The 25,242-nt window shown below is 47.3% G+C and overlaps 1 protein-coding gene across 1 annotated transcript in view; it reads left to right on the top strand.

Annotated features, from left to right (window-relative positions):
• Positions 1–25,242, top strand: part of PPOX (protoporphyrinogen oxidase) — a 124,802-nt gene that overhangs the window by 33,972 nt on the left and 65,588 nt on the right. Inside the window, exon 11 of the mRNA XM_068252264.1 lies at positions 4,957–5,106. Coding sequence (XP_068108365.1) covers positions 4,957–5,106 — 150 coding nt within the window. The remainder of the gene's footprint in view (positions 1–4,956; positions 5,107–25,242) is intronic.

The following is a 25,242-nucleotide window of genomic DNA, read 5'->3' as shown; positions in this document are numbered from 1 at the left end:
GGGAGCGGAGAGGTGCACAGTCTTAGCATTCTTTTGTGGAAGACTCTTCAGCCTCCCTCTTGTGTGCTTGCCCTACATAATAGAGTGGGAATGGCTCATATAGAAGGATTCTGGAGATTTGCACTAATGTCATGTCATGCGATAAACTGATAGAAAAACAATTTATCAGCCAGGTAATTTAACCTGGTAATACCACCAAGTCTACCAGAGGTTCCCCAGGTCTGTGGAACAGCTTTTAGCACAGTTGACTTTACTGTGCACCTGAGAGGAAGTGAAAACTGGGAGTATCTGCAAACAATCAGCTCCGTCTTGAGAAACAAAAATATGACTTTCTGATATGCCTTTTGGCCTGGGGCACACCAGAGAAGTTTTTCTGAGCGTTTTGAGTTTTTAAATCTGCTGCTAATGTTATCCTATGTGTCTGTGCACACTGGAGCAATGAGGTTTTGTAAACAACCCCATAGCATTACATTGGGAAGAGCTTTTGAAACTTCTAGCGTTCAAACACTAGAGGTTTCATAAGCTCTTCCCAATGTAATGCTATGGGTTTTTTTTTACAAAACCTCATTGCTCCAGTGTGCACAGACACATAGGATAACATTAGCAGCAGATTTAAAAACTCAAAACGCTCAGAAAAACTCCTCTGGTGTGCCCCAGGCCTTAGATAGGACTCCCTTTCCACAGCTGTCTGTAATTGAAACACTTGCTGCAAAAAAAATGAGATGCTGTCTGGGGATGCTAAAGTTTTACTCCTGTGCAGACAATGGCCTTGTTCACAGTGTAGGTGTTTTTTGTAAAATTTTAAGCACGGGTGATTTTCACAATCTCCGTGAAAGCGCTTGTGCAATGATTCCCTATGAGAGAGTTCATATCTGAGTGGTTTGTTTCCGATCCGCTTTGAAAAGCGGCGCTTGGACCATTTTTGAGGCGATTTGTCTCTATGGAAGGAACGCAAAACGCTCACAAAATTGCTTTGGTAAGCGGTCGCGTTATCGGTTTTTAAAAAAAATACATTGTATTTTTTTTTTCTGGATTTTTTCCAGATCAAAAGAAGGAAGCACTCTGCAAAAGTGCTTACAAAAGCGCCCACAAAAAATGAGCGAACGCGCAGAAAATCGCCAGAAAATCGCTTAAAAAACCGCAAAAAAACCCACCGCGGATAGACACGGGCCAACGCAATGTGAATAAGGCCTCATTCAACTAACTTTTTACTCTAACTTTTCTCCTAGGAGGTAATATTGCATCTTCTGATTAAAATAACATTTCAGCACTCTCCATTAGGAGAACACTCAGGAGAAAAAGTTAATTGAATAAGGGCCAATAAGATTTGTGCAATGAGGTCAATTCAGGGCAATCTGTGAACTGTTACTATGGTTGCAAACAAGAGGAATTTTAATGTTCTGGCAGTTTTAGAAGACCGCGGCTGGCTGCGCTTTCAAATACTGCAAGTCATTTTTAACAAAAGCCATTACAATTCACCTAAGCACCTACACCATTATCATCTGCAGGGCCACAGCTAAAGTCTTTGTGGCCCCAAGCGGCACATCATTTGAGCCCCTCCCCGGCCCCCCAGAGCAAGCAGCTCTTGTTGTCACCTCTTGTGCCCCCGTGTCACCTTGTCCCGCCTCCCTCCCTGTGCTCCATAGCCCCCTTTTGCAATAACTCACATGGCGATGAACCCAGCCGCTCTACTGCTGGCTGCAGCTCCGGTCACCATGGTTACTTCCGTCTGACAACATGAGATACAGGCCAGATGTAACCATGGCAACAAGATGCCGAGCGGCTGGCAGGAGAGTGGCAAGGTTCAGCACTGGATAGGGGCCATGTGAGTTATTGCAGAAGGGGGCCGCGGAGGGAGGGGGGATGAAGTGACACAGAAGGGGAAGCTACGGGGCACAGGGCAGCCAGCCCAGCTTGGAGAGGCCTGCTCTAAAGGGAGGCCCCAAACAGGGGCGTGGCTTGCTTGTACCAAGGCAGCACCCCTGTCAATTAATGAGACTGTTGGCTGGAGTAAGTGGATGACTTTCAAGAGGTCCTGTAGTGACATATAGTAGAATGCAGTTACCTAATCAGGATACACAGTTTTATGGTCATTTTCCTGGTTTCAGAATCAGAAACACTACCTATAGCTATATATTGCTGTATATTGTGATGATGCTTTGCCTAGACTCTTAAAGAGGAGCTGTCAGCCATACTATCTCAGGAACAAAAAAACAAATATACAATTAGATAAATACTTGCTCTACTTACATAACATATGTATTGCACTGTCCACATTATAATTCCTGTGAACAGTAGAGAATCCTATTCTAGACAGTTTCCATATTTACTGTGGCTATTTTGAAGCCAGTCGTGATGTAATATCCGCCCTTAGTCTCCTCTGCCTGATTTGCCCGCCCTTCACTATAGAAAGTGCATTGTTTCAGCCTGAGAAATATTGGCCAATCAGAGGAACAGAGGTGTGGGAGGGGAAAACAGGAGGGAAAGCGGCTTCAGCCAATCAGGCTGCATTAGTTAAGTCTGAGGGGAAGTAGAGAAGCAAAAAAAGACAACCCAGCATGCCCTGCAACTTCTCTTTTGTGTACCAAATTTTCTGTGTACCAAATAAGTCATGTAAACTGGGGAATGATAATTTATCAACAAGAAAAGTAATAGTGATTGCCTGATTAGCATCCTTATTACTTGTTTACCAGATAAAAATAAAGAATTGATTTTTGATTGTATGCCCGACAGTTACACTTTAAGCTATGCGGAAATCTCCTCCCAGAGTATTCTGGGAGACCAGGCATTATTTTCACTGGTTTCAGAATTGTCAGTAAACAAACATTATGCAGTGGTGCACCTGACAGGACTAAAGATGTCGCCCCTTTGATAAATTTCAGAACGTATATTGGGAAGAGTAAAGGTTTTACAATGGTCAAACACAGACTAAATCATTTATAAATTAATATTATAAAAAAAAGAAGTTTCATTAACCCTTTGGGCACCGGCTGCCTAACCCCCCCCCCCCTTAAGGACCAGGCCATTTTACATGCGGGGGGGGGGGGGCATTTGGGGGAGTCAGGCAGCCGGATCCCCAGTATAGATAGCTAGGTATGGTGTCCCCAGTGTAGGCAGGTGTCTCCCATTACTTTACTCACCTTCCAGGCTCCAGTGATGAGCAGCTCTAGCACCCTCCGCTCTCACCGGCATCCCTGCTCGTGCTGCCGCTAATGACACTTAACGCAGAGCGAGCGGGGATGCCGTCCAGAGCGGAGGAGAGTGACGATCGCCGGGGGAACGTCAGGAAGGTGAGTCCCGTCCTCTTTTTCCCCTTAGACCGCCGCTGCCAATAGTGATCACTCTCCTTGGCCAGCGATCGTAGTGATCACGTGATCAGAAGCAAATCACGATGGCTCCTGATCACTGAGGGGTGATGTCAGCTGTCATGTGACAGCATAATCTCCCCTCTCGGGTGCGAAAGATCGCGTGAGGAGCGAAAATGGCAGGTGGCTTAAATCCTACTCGGCATCAGGCTTAGGCAGCTAAAACTGCGGAATAGGATTTACTACACACGGTCCCCAATAGGTTAATTACGTTATTTTCACTACAGTTCCTTTTTAAAGCGGTATTGTCACCATAAATATCAAATTTCAACAGCAACTGGTCTGATTGTTTTAAGTGATAAAGATGCTATTCCTGCATTCAAAACTTGCAAAACTTTTTCTGCTGTTATGGTTTGGAGTTATCACATACTTTAGGAGCACCGGCCATAGTGCCAAACAGTGCCAAAGAGTTGAATGCTGGGAGTTATTTTTATCTATAATATATTCCTCCACTTCCATTTATTTCCCTGCCTAGCTGCTTATCAGAAACACCCTCTGATTACTTGTGTTTACAAGCAAGGCTGAGGTGACTCAGTGATAGGAGGATAAGACAGTGTAGTTCCTAGTATACACCTCAGTGGGAGTGCCTGAAGACTCTGGGAGGAGGGCAGCTAATGAATACACAATGAGCAAGAGAAGGGAGGGGGGAAAACAAGAGTCAGGCAGGATATGATGTCAGCATTAGCTTGGCAAGATGGCCACTGCCTAGAATAGGATTTTCTGCTTTTCCTTTATAAAATTCACAGGAATCATTCACAGGAATCATTACGTGGATAGCACAATACATCTGTTATGTAAGTAGAAGTAGTATTTATCTACTTATATATGTGTTTTTTATTACTAGGTTAGCATGGGTGTCGCTTGTTCTTTAAAGCAGGATTGTCAGCCATAAAATCAAATTCCTTTTACCCACTGCTCTATGTCTACTATGTAGTCTACATGCAGTCTGCATTGCAATCATTCCAATATAATCATAAATGTGTCTGCTGTAATGAATCTTATCGTAGTCAGCCTGGCTCCCCCTCCCACATTCCTGCTCCTCACTGATTGGCTAAGGGCAGTTCCGTGTGATAGGAGGCGGAGAAGGGTAATGCTTCTCACCCCTCTGCAGAAGCTGCTGAAATATCTATGCTGTGCTCACATGTATTTACAAAACAAGCTAGAGTGCAAAACTCTTAGAGTAACAAAGAGTAAGGGAGGAAATTACATCAAGATTGGCTTCAGCCAGAGGCAGAAAAGATGGAAAATTCCTGGAACAGTTTTCTCTTTATCTACTATATAAAATTCAATGAAATCCAAACGTGGCCAGTACAATACATATGTAAGTAGACCAAGTATTTATCTACTTATACACAGTATTTGTTTTTTTCCTCGGATAGTTTGCCTGACCCTGCTGCTTTAAGTTGTCTCTCATTCGAGCTGAACAAGTTGCTTGGTCAGGGTGATGAAACTTCCTTAAGAATGCAAAAAGATGTCTTTGTTATGGGCTACTGTGTATTTATGCATAACAAATTACCGAGTGTGACTCATTTAGAGTGCGGAATAGGTCTGTGGAGTTCCATATTTATTGTTCTTTCTCTTGTCCAATCAGGTGATGATGGGCGGGGCCTGGTTTGAGAGCTCTCTGGGAGATCCAGATTCTGTTTCTGCTGAAAAAGTTCTGAGCCTGGCAACCGAGGCAGCTGCCACTCAGCTGGGTGTGACCAGCAGCCCCAGCCGCGCCATCGTCAGTGTCAACAAGGTAATCAAATCATGTGTCTGTCTATAACAACATTTTTCAAATAGGACTGCACAGTGAATACAGAGAGGTCCAGCTAATCACAAGATACAGGCACTGCCAGCTAGTCGTTTTTGTCCTGTAAAGATGGAATTTTTATCCCTACATCAAACACTCAACTGATCAGCAAAAACGTATACGTGACCAACAAATACCGCGTATACGCGCGAATAAGACCTCCCGCGCATGTGCGACTCTTAATTTCAGGCCTAAAAAATAGGCCAAAGACTATGATCTGGCAATTGGTCGACTCTCCCCTTCTCCATTGTGTCAGCATCGCCCCCTGCACAGAACGTGCACTCGAGTGGCCTGGCCAGTACAGAGTGCTCCATAGAGTGGGTTGCAGAAGGTACCCATTCTCACTGCAACTTGCTTTCCCATGCAGCTTCTAAACTGGCCAATAGAGTTCCAGGCTCACGGTCATGTGACTGCAGTGAGCCTGGAGCTCTAGTGGCCAGTGTGGAAAGCTGCCTCGAACACTAGAGGAGGAAGCAAGCTATATCTTCTGCAACATGCTCCACAGCGCACTCTGCATTTAGGGGCTGTCACAAAGAGTGGGCCTATCCGCTGTAACATTGCTGGGCCGGGCTGCACACACGTGTCAGGTGATGACACACTGTGTTGCTATGTCGGGGGGGGGGGGGGGGACTATGAGCGGTGTTTGCGTGATGTCACGAGGCAGGTGGCAGACTGATGCGGACAAAGGCATTGGTGTTACTGGGGGTGAGTAGATCTGCTGGGCGGATCGCTTGCGTGTTGCTGTACACATGCCTGATTATCAGCTGAGGTGGTCGTTATCGGTACCTCAGCCGACTAAAAGGACCACTATCACTTAAAATTTAAAACACATACAAATAAGAAGTATGTTTCTCCCAGAGTAAAATGAGCCATAAATTACTTTTCTCCTATGTTGCTGTCACTTACAGTAGGTAGTAGAAATCTGACATTACCGACAGGTTTTGGGCTAGTCCATCTCTCCATAGGGGATTCTCAGCATGGCCTTTATTCTCTATAAAGACATTCCCTGAAAAGGATTTATACAAAGATGCTGGCCAGCCTCCCTGCACACTATTTTGGCAGTTGGACGGAGCAACCGCCATTCACTAAGTGCTTTTGACAATAACGAAAACCCTGAGAATCCCTATGAGGAGATGGGCAAGTCCAAAACCTGTCGGTTCTGTCAGATTTCTTTTAACTACTGTAAGTGACAGCAACATAGGAGAAAAGTAGTTTATGTCTCATTTTAGTCTGGAAGAAACATACTTTATATTTGTATGTGTTTACATAAAATTTTATGAATTTCGCAATAGTGTTCCTTTTAATCCCCTGAGCGTTACACCGCTCAGAAAAATAGAAAAATGTGCCGTCACTCCACAGGCTGTAATATATAACACTTTATTGTTCCAAAAAAGACACACATGGGGGTAGCAATAAAACCAATTAAAAACACTGGAGCGCTCCTGCTACAGACATTCCACGTTCCTCACACTCAATCCACCACCCATACAGCGGTACCGGTACCTCTAACTGGTGTCTAAACTGCTGTGGGGGGGGTGTGCATCATCCTGAGCGGGATCGTGGGCAGTCCGTGGGCGTCATAACTATCAGCTGGGGACAGGTTGATTACCAAGAAACAACATTGGGTAGTGTGTAATCTTCACCCGCGTATGCGGGACTCACCACTCTTCATCCAACTTGTGTCTTGCGGTGGCTGCTGTGCGCACAGCTGGGGCTGACTTGACTTCACCGGTCCTCAATCCCGAAGGGAGAGGCTCCCGGCCACAAGATTCCCAATCGGGCCAGCACCTCCAACAAAAAGTCCCTGCTGAGAGACGCTCCTGAACGCTCCAGAGCAGCTGCGGGTTGTATCCCCGCCCACCTACGCGTTGCGTCCGCCCTCTGCGAACTTCAACTGGGTGTAGCTGTTGAGAGGAAGAGCACTCCCCCTTAAGACTGCGCGTCAAGCTGGTTTCTGTCACAAACAGCCTATCACTTCCTCTTCCGTCTGCAAAGTCCAGACTTCCACTTCACACTCTGTACGCACAACACAGTACGCACCATTATATGCAGATCAAGGAATCAACACAGGTACGGTCAACATGGGGGCATACTTGCAGGCTGAGCGAACATGCAGGCCCCTAGGGACATGCTTCCAACCTGAACAAGTGAATAATATACAGTCCCATAACTAACATTAAGAGTAAAGTAGGTGAATATATGGGCTAAGTTCCATCCAAAGTCCTAGAAAGGCGCTGTAACCCCGGGAGAGGGATGGAGAGGAGAGTCTTTTTAAAGGAAAGGACCAAAGTCCAATTCATTGTTCAAACCGGCAGGTTCTAAGGCGTTTAGCATATAAATCCAACGGCTTTCTTTTTGTAGGAGGATTTTTTCTCTATCACCACCTCTTCCTTTATTGGGCAGTCTGTAAATGCCCCTGAATCTAAGACCAGTTGGGTCACTCCCATGTGCCGCTCCAAAATGCTCCGCCACTGTACTCCTAAATTCCCCATTATCCTGTATCCCGCATCTAATGTCACTTAAATGCTGGCCAATTCTTTTCTTCAACGCCTTTGTAGTCATGCCCACATAAATCTTCCTACAGGGACAGGTGAGCTGGTAGATGACCCATTCAGACCTACAATTAATAAAACTCCTAATTTCCCATTTCCTATCTCCTGTGGAGTTAAAGAAAGTTTTCACTACATCCACGTATGCACATACAGAACATCCACCACATTTATACATCCCATTGGGGGCACGCCCACTTAACCAAGTCGCAGGGGTTTTCGCCAACACTTGAGAGTGTACCAATGTGTCCCGCAGGTTTGGCGCCCTGCGGGCCACCATGAGGGGTCTTTCTCCCACGATTTTTGCCACATCGGGGTCAGTGTGTAATACCCCCCAATGTTTACTCAGGATTTCCCAGGTTTTATGCCAATGTGCATTGAAGGGGCTGATGAATCTAGTGGCCATACAAGTGTCCCTCTTGCCTCCAATCCTGTCTCCCAAAAGATCCTGCCGAGGGGTTTGTATGGCCCTGTCCATGCTGGAGCACAAAGTGTCATGTTTGTACCCTCTATCACGGAAGCGCTCGTATAACGACCTGGCTTCTGTGCCAAAATCCTCGTCCCGTGTACAATTTCGGCGGATCCGCAAAAATTGGCCCGTTGGTATGCCGTTCTTAAGGCTACGCGGGTGATGGCTGGTGGCATGGAGCAGGGCATTACCCGCCGTGGGTTTGCGGAAGGTCCTGGTGGCCAGGCTTTCTCCCTCCATCCAGATCCAAAGATCCAGGAAAGAAATACCCAGAGAGCTGCTCGTGTGGGTGAGGTTGATGTTCCTCTCATTTTTATTGAGTAGATCAATGAACATCCCCAACCTCTCCTCACCTCCACTCCACACCACCAGCACATCATCCATGTATCTAAGCCAAACTCTGACATATTTCTCAAACATCTCCGTACTGTACACATCTCGGCGCTCCCATAGGCCTAGGTGTAAACAGGCATAGGCAGGTGCGCACACCGCGCCCATCGACGTGCCGCGCACCTGCCTATAATGGGAGTTGCCAAAAAGAAAACAGTTGTGCTCCAGAATGAACCTCATTGCCCGGCATATAAAATCATTATGGGTGATCAGGTCAGGATGGGCGTCACCGAGAAAAAATTCCAATGCTGTTAAGCCCATCTCGTGGGGAATCGACGTGTAGAGACTCTCCACGTCTATCCCCACGAGAATGTCGCCCGCCTCAATCCTAACCCCCTCCAGATTCCTCAAAACATCCCGAGTGTCTAACACAAATGATGGCAGCGTGGACACGATATCACGGATTTTTGTATCAATCCATTTCCCCAATCGTTCAGTGGGGCCATCAATAGCACTGACGATGGGGCGTCCCGGGGGCTTGTTGAGGTTCTTGTGAACCTTAGGGACAAGGTAAAGTAGGGGAACAGTGTAGGTGGTGACATGCAGGTATTCCCTCTCGGTTGGACTCAGAATTCCCATTTCCCCTGCATCATCCACCAGCTGGTTAACACCAAAGACAATCCTCTCAAAGGGATTGGATCTGAGTTTGGTGTAGGTATTACTATCAGATAACTGTCTATCAGCTTCCGCAAAGTATGCATCCTTGGTCCAAAGGACCACATTTCCCCCCTTGTCACTGGGGCGGATAACAATGTCCTGCATTTCCCTTAATTCAATTAATGCCCTTCTTTCACCCGGGGTGAGGTTGTCACGACCTCTTTGGTTCCAATTTATTGTTTTAAAGTCCTCTGAGACTAATTTCAGGAAAACTCCCAAGGCCTTGTTACTGCCAAATGTGGGCATATAATTGGACTTCCTCTTAAGGGACGTGTGAGAAATTTCCCCAAAATCATCAGAAACCAGCCTCTCTTCCTTAGTATGATATGTCTCATCTTTTAGTGCTTCCAAATCTATCAAACACTTACGGTCTTGGACTGTGAGTTGGGAACTCCAAGACACACCCTTATCCCCCTGGGACAGATCATTTTGCCTCTGTATGTCAGATGGTTCCCTTTGGCCATATTTAAGTTTTAACATAACTTTCCGGGCAAATAATTGTAGATCTTTTTGAGTTTCAAATTCATCCCCCCCATAGACTGGGGAGAAAGACAACCCCTTCCCCAGGAGGGAAATGTGGTCCGGACCCAAGGGAAAATCCGTGAGGTTTATGACATTGCATGGCGGTTCGTCCACCTGGGGTACCGAGGAGGTGGGTTCAGAAGGGGCCGGTAAAAGAGCACCACAATTATCACCCATAATTTTGGGTACACACATAGTATTAACTATTGATTTTTCCCTTTTCTGGGTGGTTGAATCCTAAAAATAGGTTTCAATTTCTGCTCTTTTCCTTGCCTCCTCTTTTTCCCTTTTCCTCTCCCTTTTTTTCTGATTGTTTCGACGACGTCTCCGTCGTCGCTTTCCTCTAAAAAAGTGATCGATTTTCCAGAGGCCGATGACACAGGGGAGCAAGAGCCCGTGCTGCTATTATCATCCCCCGAAGGAGGTGAAGGTTTACTGCCCACCCGGGACCTCTTACCACCCGGCAAATAGTCAAAAAATTCCCCACCCTTCCATTCCTCTAGATCCTTAATAAATTTAGATTGCTTTGAAGCTTTAATTTTCTTTTGATTTCTTTCCACCTCTTTTTTCAGCAGATCATTGAGCTTAATGAACAAGGGTTGATTGTTATATGGATCCAATGAGCGGATGCTGATGTCTACCTGATTTTTAATTTCTTCCAACTGGAATTCTTCCTCCTCGATTATGAGGTCAAGTACCCTGAACCCTCGCTCAAGGCACTCTACCTTCCACTTGGGGAGGAATCTGGAGTTACGTAGGTGATCTGCAGGAATGATCTTTTCCCGTACCCCCCCAAGGCAAAACTTTGGCATCCCGGTAGGAACGCAAGGTAAACACATTCCAGCGTCTTCTAAGATGACGTAGAGTAAGTTTTCTGTGCTGCCTGCATAATTTCTTAATATCTTTTTCAGTACCTGGTACCTCTCCCGTAACAACAGGTGTGGATCCAGTACTGAAAGTGGATTGAATATCTAGATCTATTTCGTCAGACAGAGCGTAGGCCATGAGGAAAACCAGTCCTCTTCAAACTCAATAAAGTGTATGTGGGAAACGGGGAGGTGCAGATAAGGATTGATACAAACAAACTAAGAGCCTGCACTTACTCAACCGCGTAGTGTAGCCTGTATACTGCTAAGCAGGATTGACAGCAACAGTGAACTGGGATAGCAGAAAAATAGAAAAATGTGCCGTCACTCCACAGGCTGTAATATATAACACTTTATTGTTCCAAAAAAGACACACATGGGGGTAGCAATAAAACCAATTAAAAACACTGGAGCGCTCCTGCTACAGACATTCCACGTTCCTCACACTCAATCCACCACCCATACAGCGGTACCGGTACCTCTAACTGGTGTCTAAACTGCTGTGGGGGGGGTGTGCATCATCCTGAGCGGGATCGTGGGCAGTCCGTGGGCGTCAAAACTATCAGCTGGGGACAGGTTGATTACCAAGAAACAACATTGGGTAGTGTGTAATCTTCACCCGCGTATGCGGGACTCACCACTCTTCATCCAACTTGTGTCTTGCGGTGGCTGCTGTGCGCACAGCTGGGGCTGACTTGACTTCACCGGTCCTCAATCCCGAAGGGAGAGGCTCCCGGCCACAAGATTCCCAATCGGGCCAGCACCTCCAACAAAAAGTCCCTGCTGAGAGACGCTCCTGAACGCTCCAGAGCAGCTGCGGGTTGTATCCCCGCCCACCTACGCGTTGCGTCCGCCCTCTGCGAACTTCAACTGGGTGTAGCTGTTGAGAGGAAGAGCACTCCCCCTTAAGACTGCGCGTCAAGCTGGTTTCTGTCACAAACAGCCTATCACTTCCTCTTCCGTCTGCAAAGTCCAGACTTCCACTTCACACTCTGTACGCACAACACAGTACGCACCATTATATGCAGATCAAGGAATCAACACAGGTACGGTCAACATGGGGGCATACTTGCAGGCTGAGCGAACATGCAGGCCCCTAGGGACATGCTTCCAACCTGAACAAGTGAATAATATACAGTCCCATAACTAACATTAAGAGTAAAGTAGGTGAATATATGGGCTAAGTTCCATCCAAAGTCCTAGAAAGGCGCTGTAACCCCGGGAGAGGGATGGAGAGGAGAGTCTTTTTAAAGGAAAGGACCAAAGTCCAATTCATTGTTCAAACCGGCAGGTTCTAAGGCGTTTAGCATATAAATCCAACGGCTTTCTTTTTGTAGGAGGATTTTTTCTCTATCACCACCTCTTCCTTTATTGGGCAGTCTGTAAATGCCCCTGAATCTAAGACCAGTTGGGTCACTCCCATGTGCCGCTCCAAAATGCTCCGCCACTGTACTCCTAAATTCCCCATTATCCTGTATCCCGCATCTAATGTCACTTAAATGCTGGCCAATTCTTTTCTTCAACGCCTTTGTAGTCATGCCCACATAAATCTTCCTACAGGGACAGGTGAGCTGGTAGATGACCCATTCAGACCTACAATTAATAAAACTCCTAATTTCCCATTTCCGATCTCCTGTGGAGTTAAAGAAAGTTTTCACTACATCCACGTATGCACATACAGACCATCCACCACATTTATACATCCCATTGGGGGCACGCCCACTTAACCAAGTCGCAGGGGTTTTCGCCAACACTTGAGAGTGTACCAATGTGTCCCGCAGGTTTGGCGCCCTGCGGGCCACCATGAGGGGTCTTTCTCCCACGATTTTTGCCACATCGGGGTCAGTGTGTAATACCCCCCAATGTTTACTCAGGATTTCCCGGATTTTATGCCAATGTGCATTGAAGGGGCTGATGAATCTAGTGGCCATACAAGTGTCCCTCTTGCCTCCAATCCTGTCTCCCAAAAGATCCTGCCGAGGGGTTTGTATGGCCCTGTCCATGCTGGAGCACAAAGTGTCATGTTTGTACCCTCTATCACGGAAGCGCTCGTATAACGACCTGGCTTCTGTGCCAAAATCCTCGTCCCGTGTACAATTTCGGCGGATCCGCAAAAATTGGCCCGTTGGTATGCCGTTCTTAAGGCTACGCGGGTGATGGCTGGTGGCATGGAGCAGGGCATTACCCGCCGTGGGTTTGCGGAAGGTCCTGGTGGCCAGGCTTTCTCCCTCCATCCAGATCCAAAGATCCAGGAAAGAAATACCCAGAGAGCTGCTCGTGTGGGTGAGGTTGATGTTCCTCTCATTTTTATTGAGTAGATCAATGAACATCCCCAACCTCTCCTCACCTCCACTCCACACCACCAGCACATCATCCATGTATCTAAGCCAAACTCTGACATATTTCTCAAACATCTCCGTACTGTACACATCTCGGCGCTCCCATAGGCCTAGGTGTAAACAGGCATAGGCAGGTGCGCACGCCGCGCCCATCGACGTGCCGCGCACCTGCCTATAATGGGAGTTGCCAAAAAGAAAACAGTTGTGCTCCAGAATGAACCTCATTGCCCGGCATATAAAATCATTATGGGTGATCAGGTCAGGATGGGCGTCACCGAGAAAAAATTCCAATGCTGTTAAGCCCATCTCGTGGGGAATCGACGTGTAGAGACTCTCCACGTCTATCCCCACGAGAATGTCGCCCGCCTCAATCCTAACCCCCTCCAGATTCCTCAAAACATCCCGAGTGTCTAACACAAATGATGGCAGCGTGGACACGATATCACGGATTTTTGTATCAATCCATTTCCCCAATCGTTCAGTGGGGCCATCAATAGCACTGACGATGGGGCGTCCCGGGGGCTTGTTGAGGTTCTTGTGAACCTTAGGGACAAGGTAAAGTAGGGGAACAGTGTAGGTGGTGACATGCAGGTATTCCCTCTCGGTTGGACTCAGAATTCCCATTTCCCCTGCATCATCCACCAGCTGGTTAACACCAAAGACAATCCTCTCAAAGGGATTGGATCTGAGTTTGGTGTAGGTATTACTATCAGATAACTGTCTATCAGCTTCCGCAAAGTATGCATCCTTGGTCCAAAGGACCACATTTCCCCCCTTGTCACTGGGGCGGATAACAATGTCCTGCATTTCCCTTAATTCAATTAATGCCCTTCTTTCACCCGGGGTGAGGTTGTCACGACCTCTTTGGTTCCAATTTATTGTTTTAAAGTCCTCTGAGACTAATTTCAGGAAAACTCCCAAGGCCTTGTTACTGCCAAATGTGGGCATATAATTGGACTTCCTCTTAAGGGACGTGTGAGAAATTTCCCCAAAATCATCAGAAACCAGCCTCTCTTCCTTAGTATGATATGTCTCATCTTTTAGTGCTTCCAAATCTATCAAACACTTACGGTCTTGGACTGTGAGTTGGGAACTCCAAGACACACCCTTATACCCCTGGGACAGATCATTTTGCCTCTGTATGTCAGATAGTTCCCTTTGGCCATATTTAAGTTTTAACATAACTTTCCGGGCAAATAATTGTAGATCTTTTTGAGTTTCAAATTCATCCCCCCCATAGACTGGGGAGAAAGACAACCCCTTCCCCAGGAGGGAAATGTGGTCCGGACCCAAGGGAAAATCCGTGAGGTTTATGACATTGCATGGCGGTTCGTCCACCTGGGGTACCGAGGAGGTGGGTTCAGAAGGGGCCGGTAAAAGAGCACCACAATTATCACCCATAATTTTGGGTACACACATAGTATTAACTATTGATTTTTCCCTTTTCTGGGTGGTTGAATCCTTAAAATAGGTAGATTCAACCACCCAGAAAAGGGAAAAATCAATAGTTAATACTATGTGTGTACCCAAAATTATGGGTGATAATTGTGGTGCTCTTTTACCGGCCCCTTCTGAACCCACCTCCTCGGTACCCCAGGTGGACGAACCGCCATGCAATGTCATAAACCTCACGGATTTTCCCTTGGGTCCGGACCACATTTCCCTCCTGGGGAAGGGGTTGTCTTTCTCCCCAGTCTATGGGGGGGATGAATTTGAAACTCAAAAAGATCTACAATTATTTGCCCGGAAAGTTATGTTAAAACTTAAATATGGCCAAAGGGAACCATCTGACATACAGAGGCAAAATGATCTGTCCCAGGGGGATAAGGGTGTGTCTTGGAGTTCCCAACTCACAGTCCAAGACCGTAAGTGTTTGATAGATTTGGAAGCACTAAAAGATGAGACATATCATACTAAGGAAGAGAGGCTGGTTTCTGATGATTTTGGGGAAATTTCTCACACGTCCCTTAAGAGGAAGTCCAATTATATGCCCACATTTGGCAGTAACAAGGCCTTGGGAGTTTTCCTGAAATTAGTCTCAGAGGACTTTAAAACAATAAATTGGAACCAAAGAGGTCGTGACAACCTCACCCCGGGTGAAAGAAGGGCATTAATTGAATTAAGGGAAATGCAGGACATTGTTATCCGCCCCAGTGACAAGGGGGGAAATGTGGTCCTTTGGACCAAGGATGCATACTTTGCGGAAGCTGATAGACAGTTATCTGATAGTAATACCTACACCAAACTCAGATCCAATCCCTTTGAGAGGATTGTCTTTGGTGTTAACCAGCTGGTGGATGATGCAGGGGAAATGGGAATTCTGAGTCCAACCGAGAGGGAATACCTGCATGTCACCACCTACACTGTTCCCCTACTTTACCTTGTCCCTAAGGTTCACAAGAACCTCAACAAGCCCCCGGGACGCCCCATCGTCAGTGCTATTGATGGCCCCACTGAACGATTGGGGAAATGGATTGATACAAAAATCCGTGATATCGTGTCCACGCTGCCATCATTTGTGTTAGACACTCGGGATGTTTTGAGGAATCTGGAGGGGGTTAGGATTGAGGCGGGCGACATTCTCGTGGGGATAGACGTGGAGAGTCTCTACACGTCGATTCCCCACGAGATGGGCTTAACAGCATTGGAATTTTTTCTCGGTGACGCCCATCCTGACCTGATCACCCATAATGATTTTATATGCCGGGCAATGAGGTTCATTCTGGAGCACAACTGTTTTCTTTTTGGCAACTCCCATTATAGGCAGGTGCGCGGCACGTCGATGGGCGCGGCGTGCGCACCTGCCTATGCCTGTTTACACCTAGGCCTATGGGAGCGCCGAGATGTGTACAGTACGGAGATGTTTGAGAAATATGTCAGAGTTTGGCTTAGATACATGGATGATGTGCTGGTGGTGTGGAGTGGAGGTGAGGAGAGGTTGGGGATGTTCATTGATCTACTCAATAAAAATGAGAGGAACATCAACCTCACCCACACGAGCAGCTCTCTGGGTATTTCTTTCCTGGATCTTTGGATCTGGATGGAGGGAGAAAGCCTGGCCACCAGGACCTTCCGCAAACCCACGGCGGGTAATGCCCTGCTCCATGCCACCAGCCATCACCCGCGTAGCCTTAAGAACGGCATACCAACGGGCCAATTTTTGCGGATCCGCCGAAATTGTACACGGGACGAGGATTTTGGCACAGAAGCCAGGTCGTTATACGAGCGCTTCCGTGATAGAGGGTACAAACATGACACTTTGTGCTCCAGCATGGACAGGGCCATACAAACCCCTCGGCAGGATCTTTTGGGAGACAGGATTGGAGGCAAGAGGGACACTTGTATGGCCACTAGATTCATCAGCCCCTTCAATGCACATTGGCATAAAATCCGGGAAATCCTGAGTAAACATTGGGGGGTATTACACACTGACCCCGATGTGGCAAAAATCGTGGGAGAAAGACCCCTCATGGTGGCCCGCAGGGCGCCAAACCTGCGGGACACATTGGTACACTCTCAAGTGTTGGCGAAAACCCCTGCGACTTGGTTAAGTGGGCGTGCCCCCAATGGGATGTATAAATGTGGTGGATGTTCTGTATGTGCATACGTGGATGTAGTGAAAACTTTCTTTAACTCCACAGGAGATCGGAAATGGGAAATTAGGAGTTTTATTAATTGTAGGTCTGAATGGGTCATCTACCAGCTCACCTGTCCCTGTAGGAAGATTTATGTGGGCATGACTACAAAGGCGTTGAAGAAAAGAATTGGCCAGCATTTAAGTGACATTAGATGCGGGATACAGGATAATGGGGAATTTAGGAGTACAGTGGCGGAGCATTTTGGAGCGGCACATGGGAGTGACCCAACTGGTCTTAGATTCAGGGGCATTTACAGACTGCCCAATAAAGGAAGAGGTGGTGATAGAGAAAAAATCCTCCTACAAAAAGAAAGCCGTTGGATTTATATGCTAAACGCCTTAGAACCTGCCGGTTTGAACAATGAATTGGACTTTGGTCCTTTCCTTTAAAAAGACTCTCCTCTCCATCCCTCTCCCGGGGTTACAGCGCCTTTCTAGGACTTTGGATGGAACTTAGCCCATATATTCACCTACTTTACTCTTAATGTTAGTTATGGGACTGTATATTATTCACTTGTTCAGGTTGGAAGCATGTCCCTAGGGGCCTGCATGTTCGCTCAGCCTGCAAGTATGCCCCCATGTTGACCGTACCTGTGTTGATTCCTTGATCTGCATATAATGGTGCGTACTGTGTTGTGCGTACAGAGTGTGAAGTGGAAGTCTGGACTTTGCAGACGGAAGAGGAAGTGATAGGCTGTTTGTGACAGAAACCAGCTTGACGCGCAGTCTTAAGGGGGAGTGCTCTTCCTCTCAACAGCTACACCCAGTTGAAGTTCGCAGAGGGCGGACGCAACGCGTAGGTGGGCGGGGATACAACCCGCAGCTGCTCTGGAGCGTTCAGGAGCGTCTCTCAGCAGGGACTTTTTGTTGGAGGTGCTGGCCCGATTGGGAATCTTGTGGCCGGGAGCCTCTCCCTTCGGGATTGAGGACCGGTGAAGTCAAGTCAGCCCCAGCTGTGCGCACAGCAGCCACCGCAAGACACAAGTTGGATGAAGAGTGGTGAGTCCCGCATACGCGGGTGAAGATTACACACTACCCAATGTTGTTTCTTGGTAATGAACCTGTCCCCAGCTGATAGTTATGACGCCCACGGACTGCCCACGATCCCGCTCAGGATGATGCACACCCCCCCCACAGCAGTTTAGACACCAGTTAGAGGTACCGGTACCGCTGTATGGGTGGTGGATTGAGTGTGAGGAACGTGGAATGTCTGTAGCAGGAGCGCTCCAGTGTTTTTAATTGGTTTTATTGCTACCCCCATGTGTGTCTTTTTTGGAACAATAAAGTGTTATATATTACAGCCTGTGGAGTGACGGCACATTTTTCTATTTTTCTGCTATCCCAGTTCACTGTTGCTGTCAATCCTGCTTAGCAGTATACAGGCTACACTACGCGGTTGAGTAAGTGCAGGCTCTTAGTTTGTTTGTATCAATCCTTATCTGCACCTCCCCGTTTCCCACATACACTTTATTGAGTTTGAAGAGGACTGGTTTTCCTCATGGCCTACGCTCTGTCTGACGAAATAGATCTAGATATTCAATCCACTTTCAGTACTGGATCCACACCTGTTGTTACGGGAGAGGTACCAGGTACTGAAAAAGATATTAAGAAATTATGCAGGCAGCACAGAAAACTTACTCTACGTCATCTTAGAAGACGCTGGAATGTGTTTACCTTGCGTTCCTACCGGGATGCCAAAGTTTTGCCTTGGGGGGTACGGGAAAAGATCATTCCTGCAGATCACCTACGTAACTCCAGATTCCTCCCCAAGTGGAAGGTAGAGTGCCTTGAGCGAGGGTTCAGGGTACTTGACCTCATAATCGAGGAGGAAGAATTCCAGTTGGAAGAAATTAAAAATCAGGTAGACATCAGCATCCGCTCATTGGATCCATATAACAATCAACCCTTGTTCATTAAGCTCAATGATCTGCTGAAAAAAGAGGTGGAAAGAAATCAAAAGAAAATTAAAGCTTCAAAGCAATCTAAATTTATTAAGGATCTAGAGGAATGGAAGGGTGGGGAATTTTTTGACTATTTGCCGGGTGGTAAGAGGTCCCGGGTGGGCAGTAAACCTTCACCTCCTTCGGGGGATGATAATAGCAGCACGGGCTCTTGCTCCCCTGTGTCATCGGCCTCTGGAAAATCGATCACTTTTTTAGAGGAAAGCGACGACGGAGACGTCGTCGAAACAATCAGAAAAAAAGGGAGAGGAAAAGGGAAAAAGAGGAGGCAAGGAAAAGAGCAGAAATTGAAACCTATTTTTAGGATTCAACCACCCAGAAAAGGGAAAAATCAATAGTTAATACTATGTGTGTACCCAAAATTATGGGTGATAATTGTGGTGCTCTTTTACCGGCCCCTTCTGAACCCACCTCCTCGGTACCCCAGGTGGACGAACCGCCATGCAATGTCATAAACCTCACGGATTTTCCCTTGGGTCCGGACCACATTTCCCTCCTGGGGAAGGGGTTGTCTTTCTCCCCAGTCTATGGGGGGGATGAATTTGAAACTCAAAAAGATCTACAATTATTTGCCCGGAAAGTTATGTTAAAACTTAAATATGGCCAAAGGGAACCATCTGACATACAGAGGCAAAATGATCTGTCCCAGGGGGATAAGGGTGTGTCTTGGAGTTCCCAACTCACAGTCCAAGACCGTAAGTGTTTGATAGATTTGGAAGCACTAAAAGATGAGACATATCATACTAAGGAAGAGAGGCTGGTTTCTGATGATTTTGGGGAAATTTCTCACACGTCCCTTAAGAGGAAGTCCAATTATATGCCCACATTTGGCAGTAACAAGGCCTTGGGAGTTTTCCTGAAATTAGTCTCAGAGGACTTTAAAACAATAAATTGGAACCAAAGAGGTCGTGACAACCTCACCCCGGGTGAAAGAAGGGCATTAATTGAATTAAGGGAAATGCAGGACATTGTTATCCGCCCCAGTGACAAGGGGGGAAATGTGGTCCTTTGGACCAAGGATGCATACTTTGCGGAAGCTGATAGACAGTTATCTGATAGTAATACCTACACCAAACTCAGATCCAATCCCTTTGAGAGGATTGTCTTTGGTGTTAACCAGCTGGTGGATGATGCAGGGGAAATGGGAATTCTGAGTCCAACCGAGAGGGAATACCTGCATGTCACCACCTACACTGTTCCCCTACTTTACCTTGTCCCTAAGGTTCACAAGAACCTCAACAAGCCCCCGGGACGCCCCATCGTCAGTGCTATTGATGGCCCCACTGAACGATTGGGGAAATGGATTGATACAAAAATCCGTGATATCGTGTCCACGCTGCCATCATTTGTGTTAGACACTCGGGATGTTTTGAGGAATCTGGAGGGGGTTAGGATTGAGGCGGGCGACATTCTCGTGGGGATAGACGTGGAGAGTCTCTACACGTCGATTCCCCACGAGATGGGCTTAACAGCATTGGAATTTTTTCTCGGTGACGCCCATCCTGACCTGATCACCCATAATGATTTTATATGCCGGGCAATGAGGTTCATTCTGGAGCACAACTGTTTTCTTTTTGGCAACTCCCATTATAGGCAGGTGCGCGGCACGTCGATGGGCGCGGCGTGCGCACCTGCCTATGCCTGTTTACACCTAGGCCTATGGGAGCGCCGAGATGTGTACAGTACGGAGATGTTTGAGAAATATGTCAGAGTTTGGCTTAGATACATGGATGATGTGCTGGTGGTGTGGAGTGGAGGTGAGGAGAGGTTGGGGATGTTCATTGATCTACTCAATAAAAATGAGAGGAACATCAACCTCACCCACACGAGCAGCTCTCTGGGTATTTCTTTCCTGGATCTTTGGATCTGGATGGAGGGAGAAAGCCTGGCCACCAGGACCTTCCGCAAACCCACGGCGGGTAATGCCCTGCTCCATGCCACCAGCCATCACCCGCGTAGCCTTAAGAACGGCATACCAACGGGCCAATTTTTGCGGATCCGCCGAAATTGTACACGGGACGAGGATTTTGGCACAGAAGCCAGGTCGTTATACGAGCGCTTCCGTGATAGAGGGTACAAACATGACACTTTGTGCTCCAGCATGGACAGGGCCATACAAACCCCTCGGCAGGATCTTTTGGGAGACAGGATTGGAGGCAAGAGGGACACTTGTATGGCCACTAGATTCATCAGCCCCTTCAATGCACATTGGCATAAAATCCGGGAAATCCTGAGTAAACATTGGGGGGTATTACACACTGACCCCGATGTGGCAAAAATCGTGGGAGAAAGACCCCTCATGGTGGCCCGCAGGGCGCCAAACCTGCGGGACACATTGGTACACTCTCAAGTGTTGGCGAAAACCCCTGCGACTTGGTTAAGTGGGCGTGCCCCCAATGGGATGTATAAATGTGGTGGATGTTCTGTATGTGCATACGTGGATGTAGTGAAAACTTTCTTTAACTCCACAGGAGATCGGAAATGGGAAATTAGGAGTTTTATTAATTGTAGGTCTGAATGGGTCATCTACCAGCTCACCTGTCCCTGTAGGAAGATTTATGTGGGCATGACTACAAAGGCGTTGAAGAAAAGAATTGGCCAGCATTTAAGTGACATTAGATGCGGGATACAGGATAATGGGGAATTTAGGAGTACAGTGGCGGAGCATTTTGGAGCGGCACATGGGAGTGACCCAACTGGTCTTAGATTCAGGGGCATTTACAGACTGCCCAATAAAGGAAGAGGTGGTGATAGAGAAAAAATCCTCCTACAAAAAGAAAGCCGTTGGATTTATATGCTAAACGCCTTAGAACCTGCCGGTTTGAACAATGAATTGGACTTTGGTCCTTTCCTTTAAAAAGACTCTCCTCTCCATCCCTCTCCCGGGGTTACAGCGCCTTTCTAGGACTTTGGATGGAACTTAGCCCATATATTCACCTACTTTACTCTTAATGTTAGTTATGGGACTGTATATTATTCACTTGTTCAGGTTGGAAGCATGTCCCTAGGGGCCTGCATGTTCGCTCAGCCTGCAAGTATGCCCCCATGTTGACCGTACCTGTGTTGATTCCTTGATCTGCATATAATGGTGCGTACTGTGTTGTGCGTACAGAGTGTGAAGTGGAAGTCTGGACTTTGCAGACGGAAGAGGAAGTGATAGGCTGTTTGTGACAGAAACCAGCTTGACGCGCAGTCTTAAGGGGGAGTGCTCTTCCTCTCAACAGCTACACCCAGTTGAAGTTCGCAGAGGGCGGACGCAACGCGTAGGTGGGCGGGGATACAACCCGCAGCTGCTCTGGAGCGTTCAGGAGCGTCTCTCAGCAGGGACTTTTTGTTGGAGGTGCTGGCCCGATTGGGAATCTTGTGGCCGGGAGCCTCTCCCTTCGGGATTGAGGACCGGTGAAGTCAAGTCAGCCCCAGCTGTGCGCACAGCAGCCACCGCAAGACACAAGTTGGATGAAGAGTGGTGAGTCCCGCATACGCGGGTGAAGATTACACACTACCCAATGTTGTTTCTTGGTAATCAACCTGTCCCCAGCTGATAGTTTTGACGCCCACGGACTGCCCACGATCCCGCTCAGGATGATGCACACCCCCCCCACAGCAGTTTAGACACCAGTTAGAGGTACCGGTACCGCTGTATGGGTGGTGGATTGAGTGTGAGGAACGTGGAATGTCTGTAGCAGGAGCGCTCCAGTGTTTTTAATTGGTTTTATTGCTACCCCCATGTGTGTCTTTTTTGGAACAATAAAGTGTTATATATTACAGCCTGTGGAGTGACGGCACATTTTTCTATTTTTCTGCTATCCCAGTTCACTGTTGCTGTCAATCCTGCTTAGCAGTATACAGGCTACACTACGCGGTTGAGTAAGTGCAGGCTCTTAGTTTGTTTGTATCAATCCTTATCTGCACCTCCCCGTTTCCCACATACACTTTATTGAGTTTGAAGAGGACTGGTTTTCCTCATGGCCTACGCTCTGTCTGACGAAATAGATCTAGATATTCAATCCACTTTCAGTACTGGATCCACACCTGTTGTTACGGGAGAGGTACCAGGTACTGAAAAAGATATTAAGAAATTATGCAGGCAGCACAGAAAACTTACTCTACGTCATCTTAGAAGACGCTGGAATGTGTTTACCTTGCGTTCCTACCGGGATGCCAAAGTTTTGCCTTGGGGGGGTACGGGAAAAGATCATTCCTGCAGATCACCTACGTAACTCCAGATTCCTCCCCAAGTGGAAGGTAGAGTGCCTTGAGCGAGGGTTCAGGGTACTTGACCTCATAATCGAGGAGGAAGAATTCCAGTTGGAAGAAATTAAAAATCAGGTAGACATCAGCATCCGCTCATTGGATCCATATAACAATCAACCCTTGTTCATTAAGCTCAATGATCTGCTGAAAAAAGAGGTGGAAAGAAATCAAAAGAAAATTAAAGCTTCAAAGCAATCTAAATTTATTAAGGATCTAGAGGAATGGAAGGGTGGGGAATTTTTTGACTATTTGCCGGGTGGTAAGAGGTCCCGGGTGGGCAGTAAACCTTCACCTCCTTCGGGGGATGATAATAGCAGCACGGGCTCTTGCTCCCCTGTGTCATCGGCCTCTGGAAAATCGATCACTTTTTTAGAGGAAAGCGACGACGGAGACGTCGTCGAAACAATCAGAAAAAAAGGGAGAGGAAAAGGGAAAAAGAGGAGGCAAGGAAAAGAGCAGAAATTGAAACCTATTTTTAGGATTCAACCACCCAGAAAAGGGAAAAATCAATAGTTAATACTATGTGTGTACCCAAAATTATGGGTGATAATTGTGGTGCTCTTTTACCGGCCCCTTCTGAACCCACCTCCTCGGTACCCCAGGTGGACGAACCGCCATGCAATGTCATAAACCTCACGGATTTTCCCTTGGGTCCGGACCACATTTCCCTCCTGGGGAAGGGGTTGTCTTTCTCCCCAGTCTATGGGGGGGATGAATTTGAAACTCAAAAAGATCTACAATTATTTGCCCGGAAAGTTATGTTAAAACTTAAATATGGCCAAAGGGAACCATCTGACATACAGAGGCAAAATGATCTGTCCCAGGGGGATAAGGGTGTGTCTTGGAGTTCCCAACTCACAGTCCAAGACCGTAAGTGTTTGATAGATTTGGAAGCACTAAAAGATGAGACATATCATACTAAGGAAGAGAGGCTGGTTTCTGATGATTTTGGGGAAATTTCTCACACGTCCCTTAAGAGGAAGTCCAATTATATGCCCACATTTGGCAGTAACAAGGCCTTGGGAGTTTTCCTGAAATTAGTCTCAGAGGACTTTAAAACAATAAATTGGAACCAAAGAGGTCGTGACAACCTCACCCCGGGTGAAAGAAGGGCATTAATTGAATTAAGGGAAATGCAGGACATTGTTATCCGCCCCAGTGACAAGGGGGGAAATGTGGTCCTTTGGACCAAGGATGCATACTTTGCGGAAGCTGATAGACAGTTATCTGATAGTAATACCTACACCAAACTCAGATCCAATCCCTTTGAGAGGATTGTCTTTGGTGTTAACCAGCTGGTGGATGATGCAGGGGAAATGGGAATTCTGAGTCCAACCGAGAGGGAATACCTGCATGTCACCACCTACACTGTTCCCCTACTTTACCTTGTCCCTAAGGTTCACAAGAACCTCAACAAGCCCCCGGGACGCCCCATCGTCAGTGCTATTGATGGCCCCACTGAACGATTGGGGAAATGGATTGATACAAAAATCCGTGATATCGTGTCCACGCTGCCATCATTTGTGTTAGACACTCGGGATGTTTTGAGGAATCTGGAGGGGGTTAGGATTGAGGCGGGCGACATTCTCGTGGGGATAGACGTGGAGAGTCTCTACACGTCGATTCCCCACGAGATGGGCTTAACAGCATTGGAATTTTTTCTCGGTGACGCCCATCCTGACCTGATCACCCATAATGATTTTATATGCCGGGCAATGAGGTTCATTCTGGAGCACAACTGTTTTCTTTTTGGCAACTCCCATTATAGGCAGGTGCGCGGCACGTCGATGGGCGCGGCGTGCGCACCTGCCTATGCCTGTTTACACCTAGGCCTATGGGAGCGCCGAGATGTGTACAGTACGGAGATGTTTGAGAAATATGTCAGAGTTTGGCTTAGATACATGGATGATGTGCTGGTGGTGTGGAGTGGAGGTGAGGAGAGGTTGGGGATGTTCATTGATCTACTCAATAAAAATGAGAGGAACATCAACCTCACCCACACGAGCAGCTCTCTGGGTATTTCTTTCCTGGATCTTTGGATCTGGATGGAGGGAGAAAGCCTGGCCACCAGGACCTTCCGCAAACCCACGGCGGGTAATGCCCTGCTCCATGCCACCAGCCATCACCCGCGTAGCCTTAAGAACGGCATACCAACGGGCCAATTTTTGCGGATCCGCCGAAATTGTACACGGGAGGAGGATTTTGGCACAGAAGCCAGGTCGTTATACGAGCGCTTCCGTGATAGAGGGTACAAACATGACACTTTGTGCTCCAGCATGGACAGGGCCATACAAACCCCTCGGCAGGATCTTTTGGGAGACAGGATTGGAGGCAAGAGGGACACTTGTATGGCCACTAGATTCATCAGCCCCTTCAATGCACATTGGCATAAAATCCGGGAAATCCTGAGTAAACATTGGGGGGTATTACACACTGAC

Source organism: Hyperolius riggenbachi, chromosome 9 (genome assembly GCF_040937935.1).
Source record: "Hyperolius riggenbachi isolate aHypRig1 chromosome 9, aHypRig1.pri, whole genome shotgun sequence".
In the NCBI taxonomy this organism is placed as follows: Eukaryota; Metazoa; Chordata; class Amphibia; order Anura; family Hyperoliidae; genus Hyperolius; species Hyperolius riggenbachi.
Note: the sequence above shows the minus strand (reverse complement) of the source record. Positions and strands in the feature narration are given on the sequence as shown.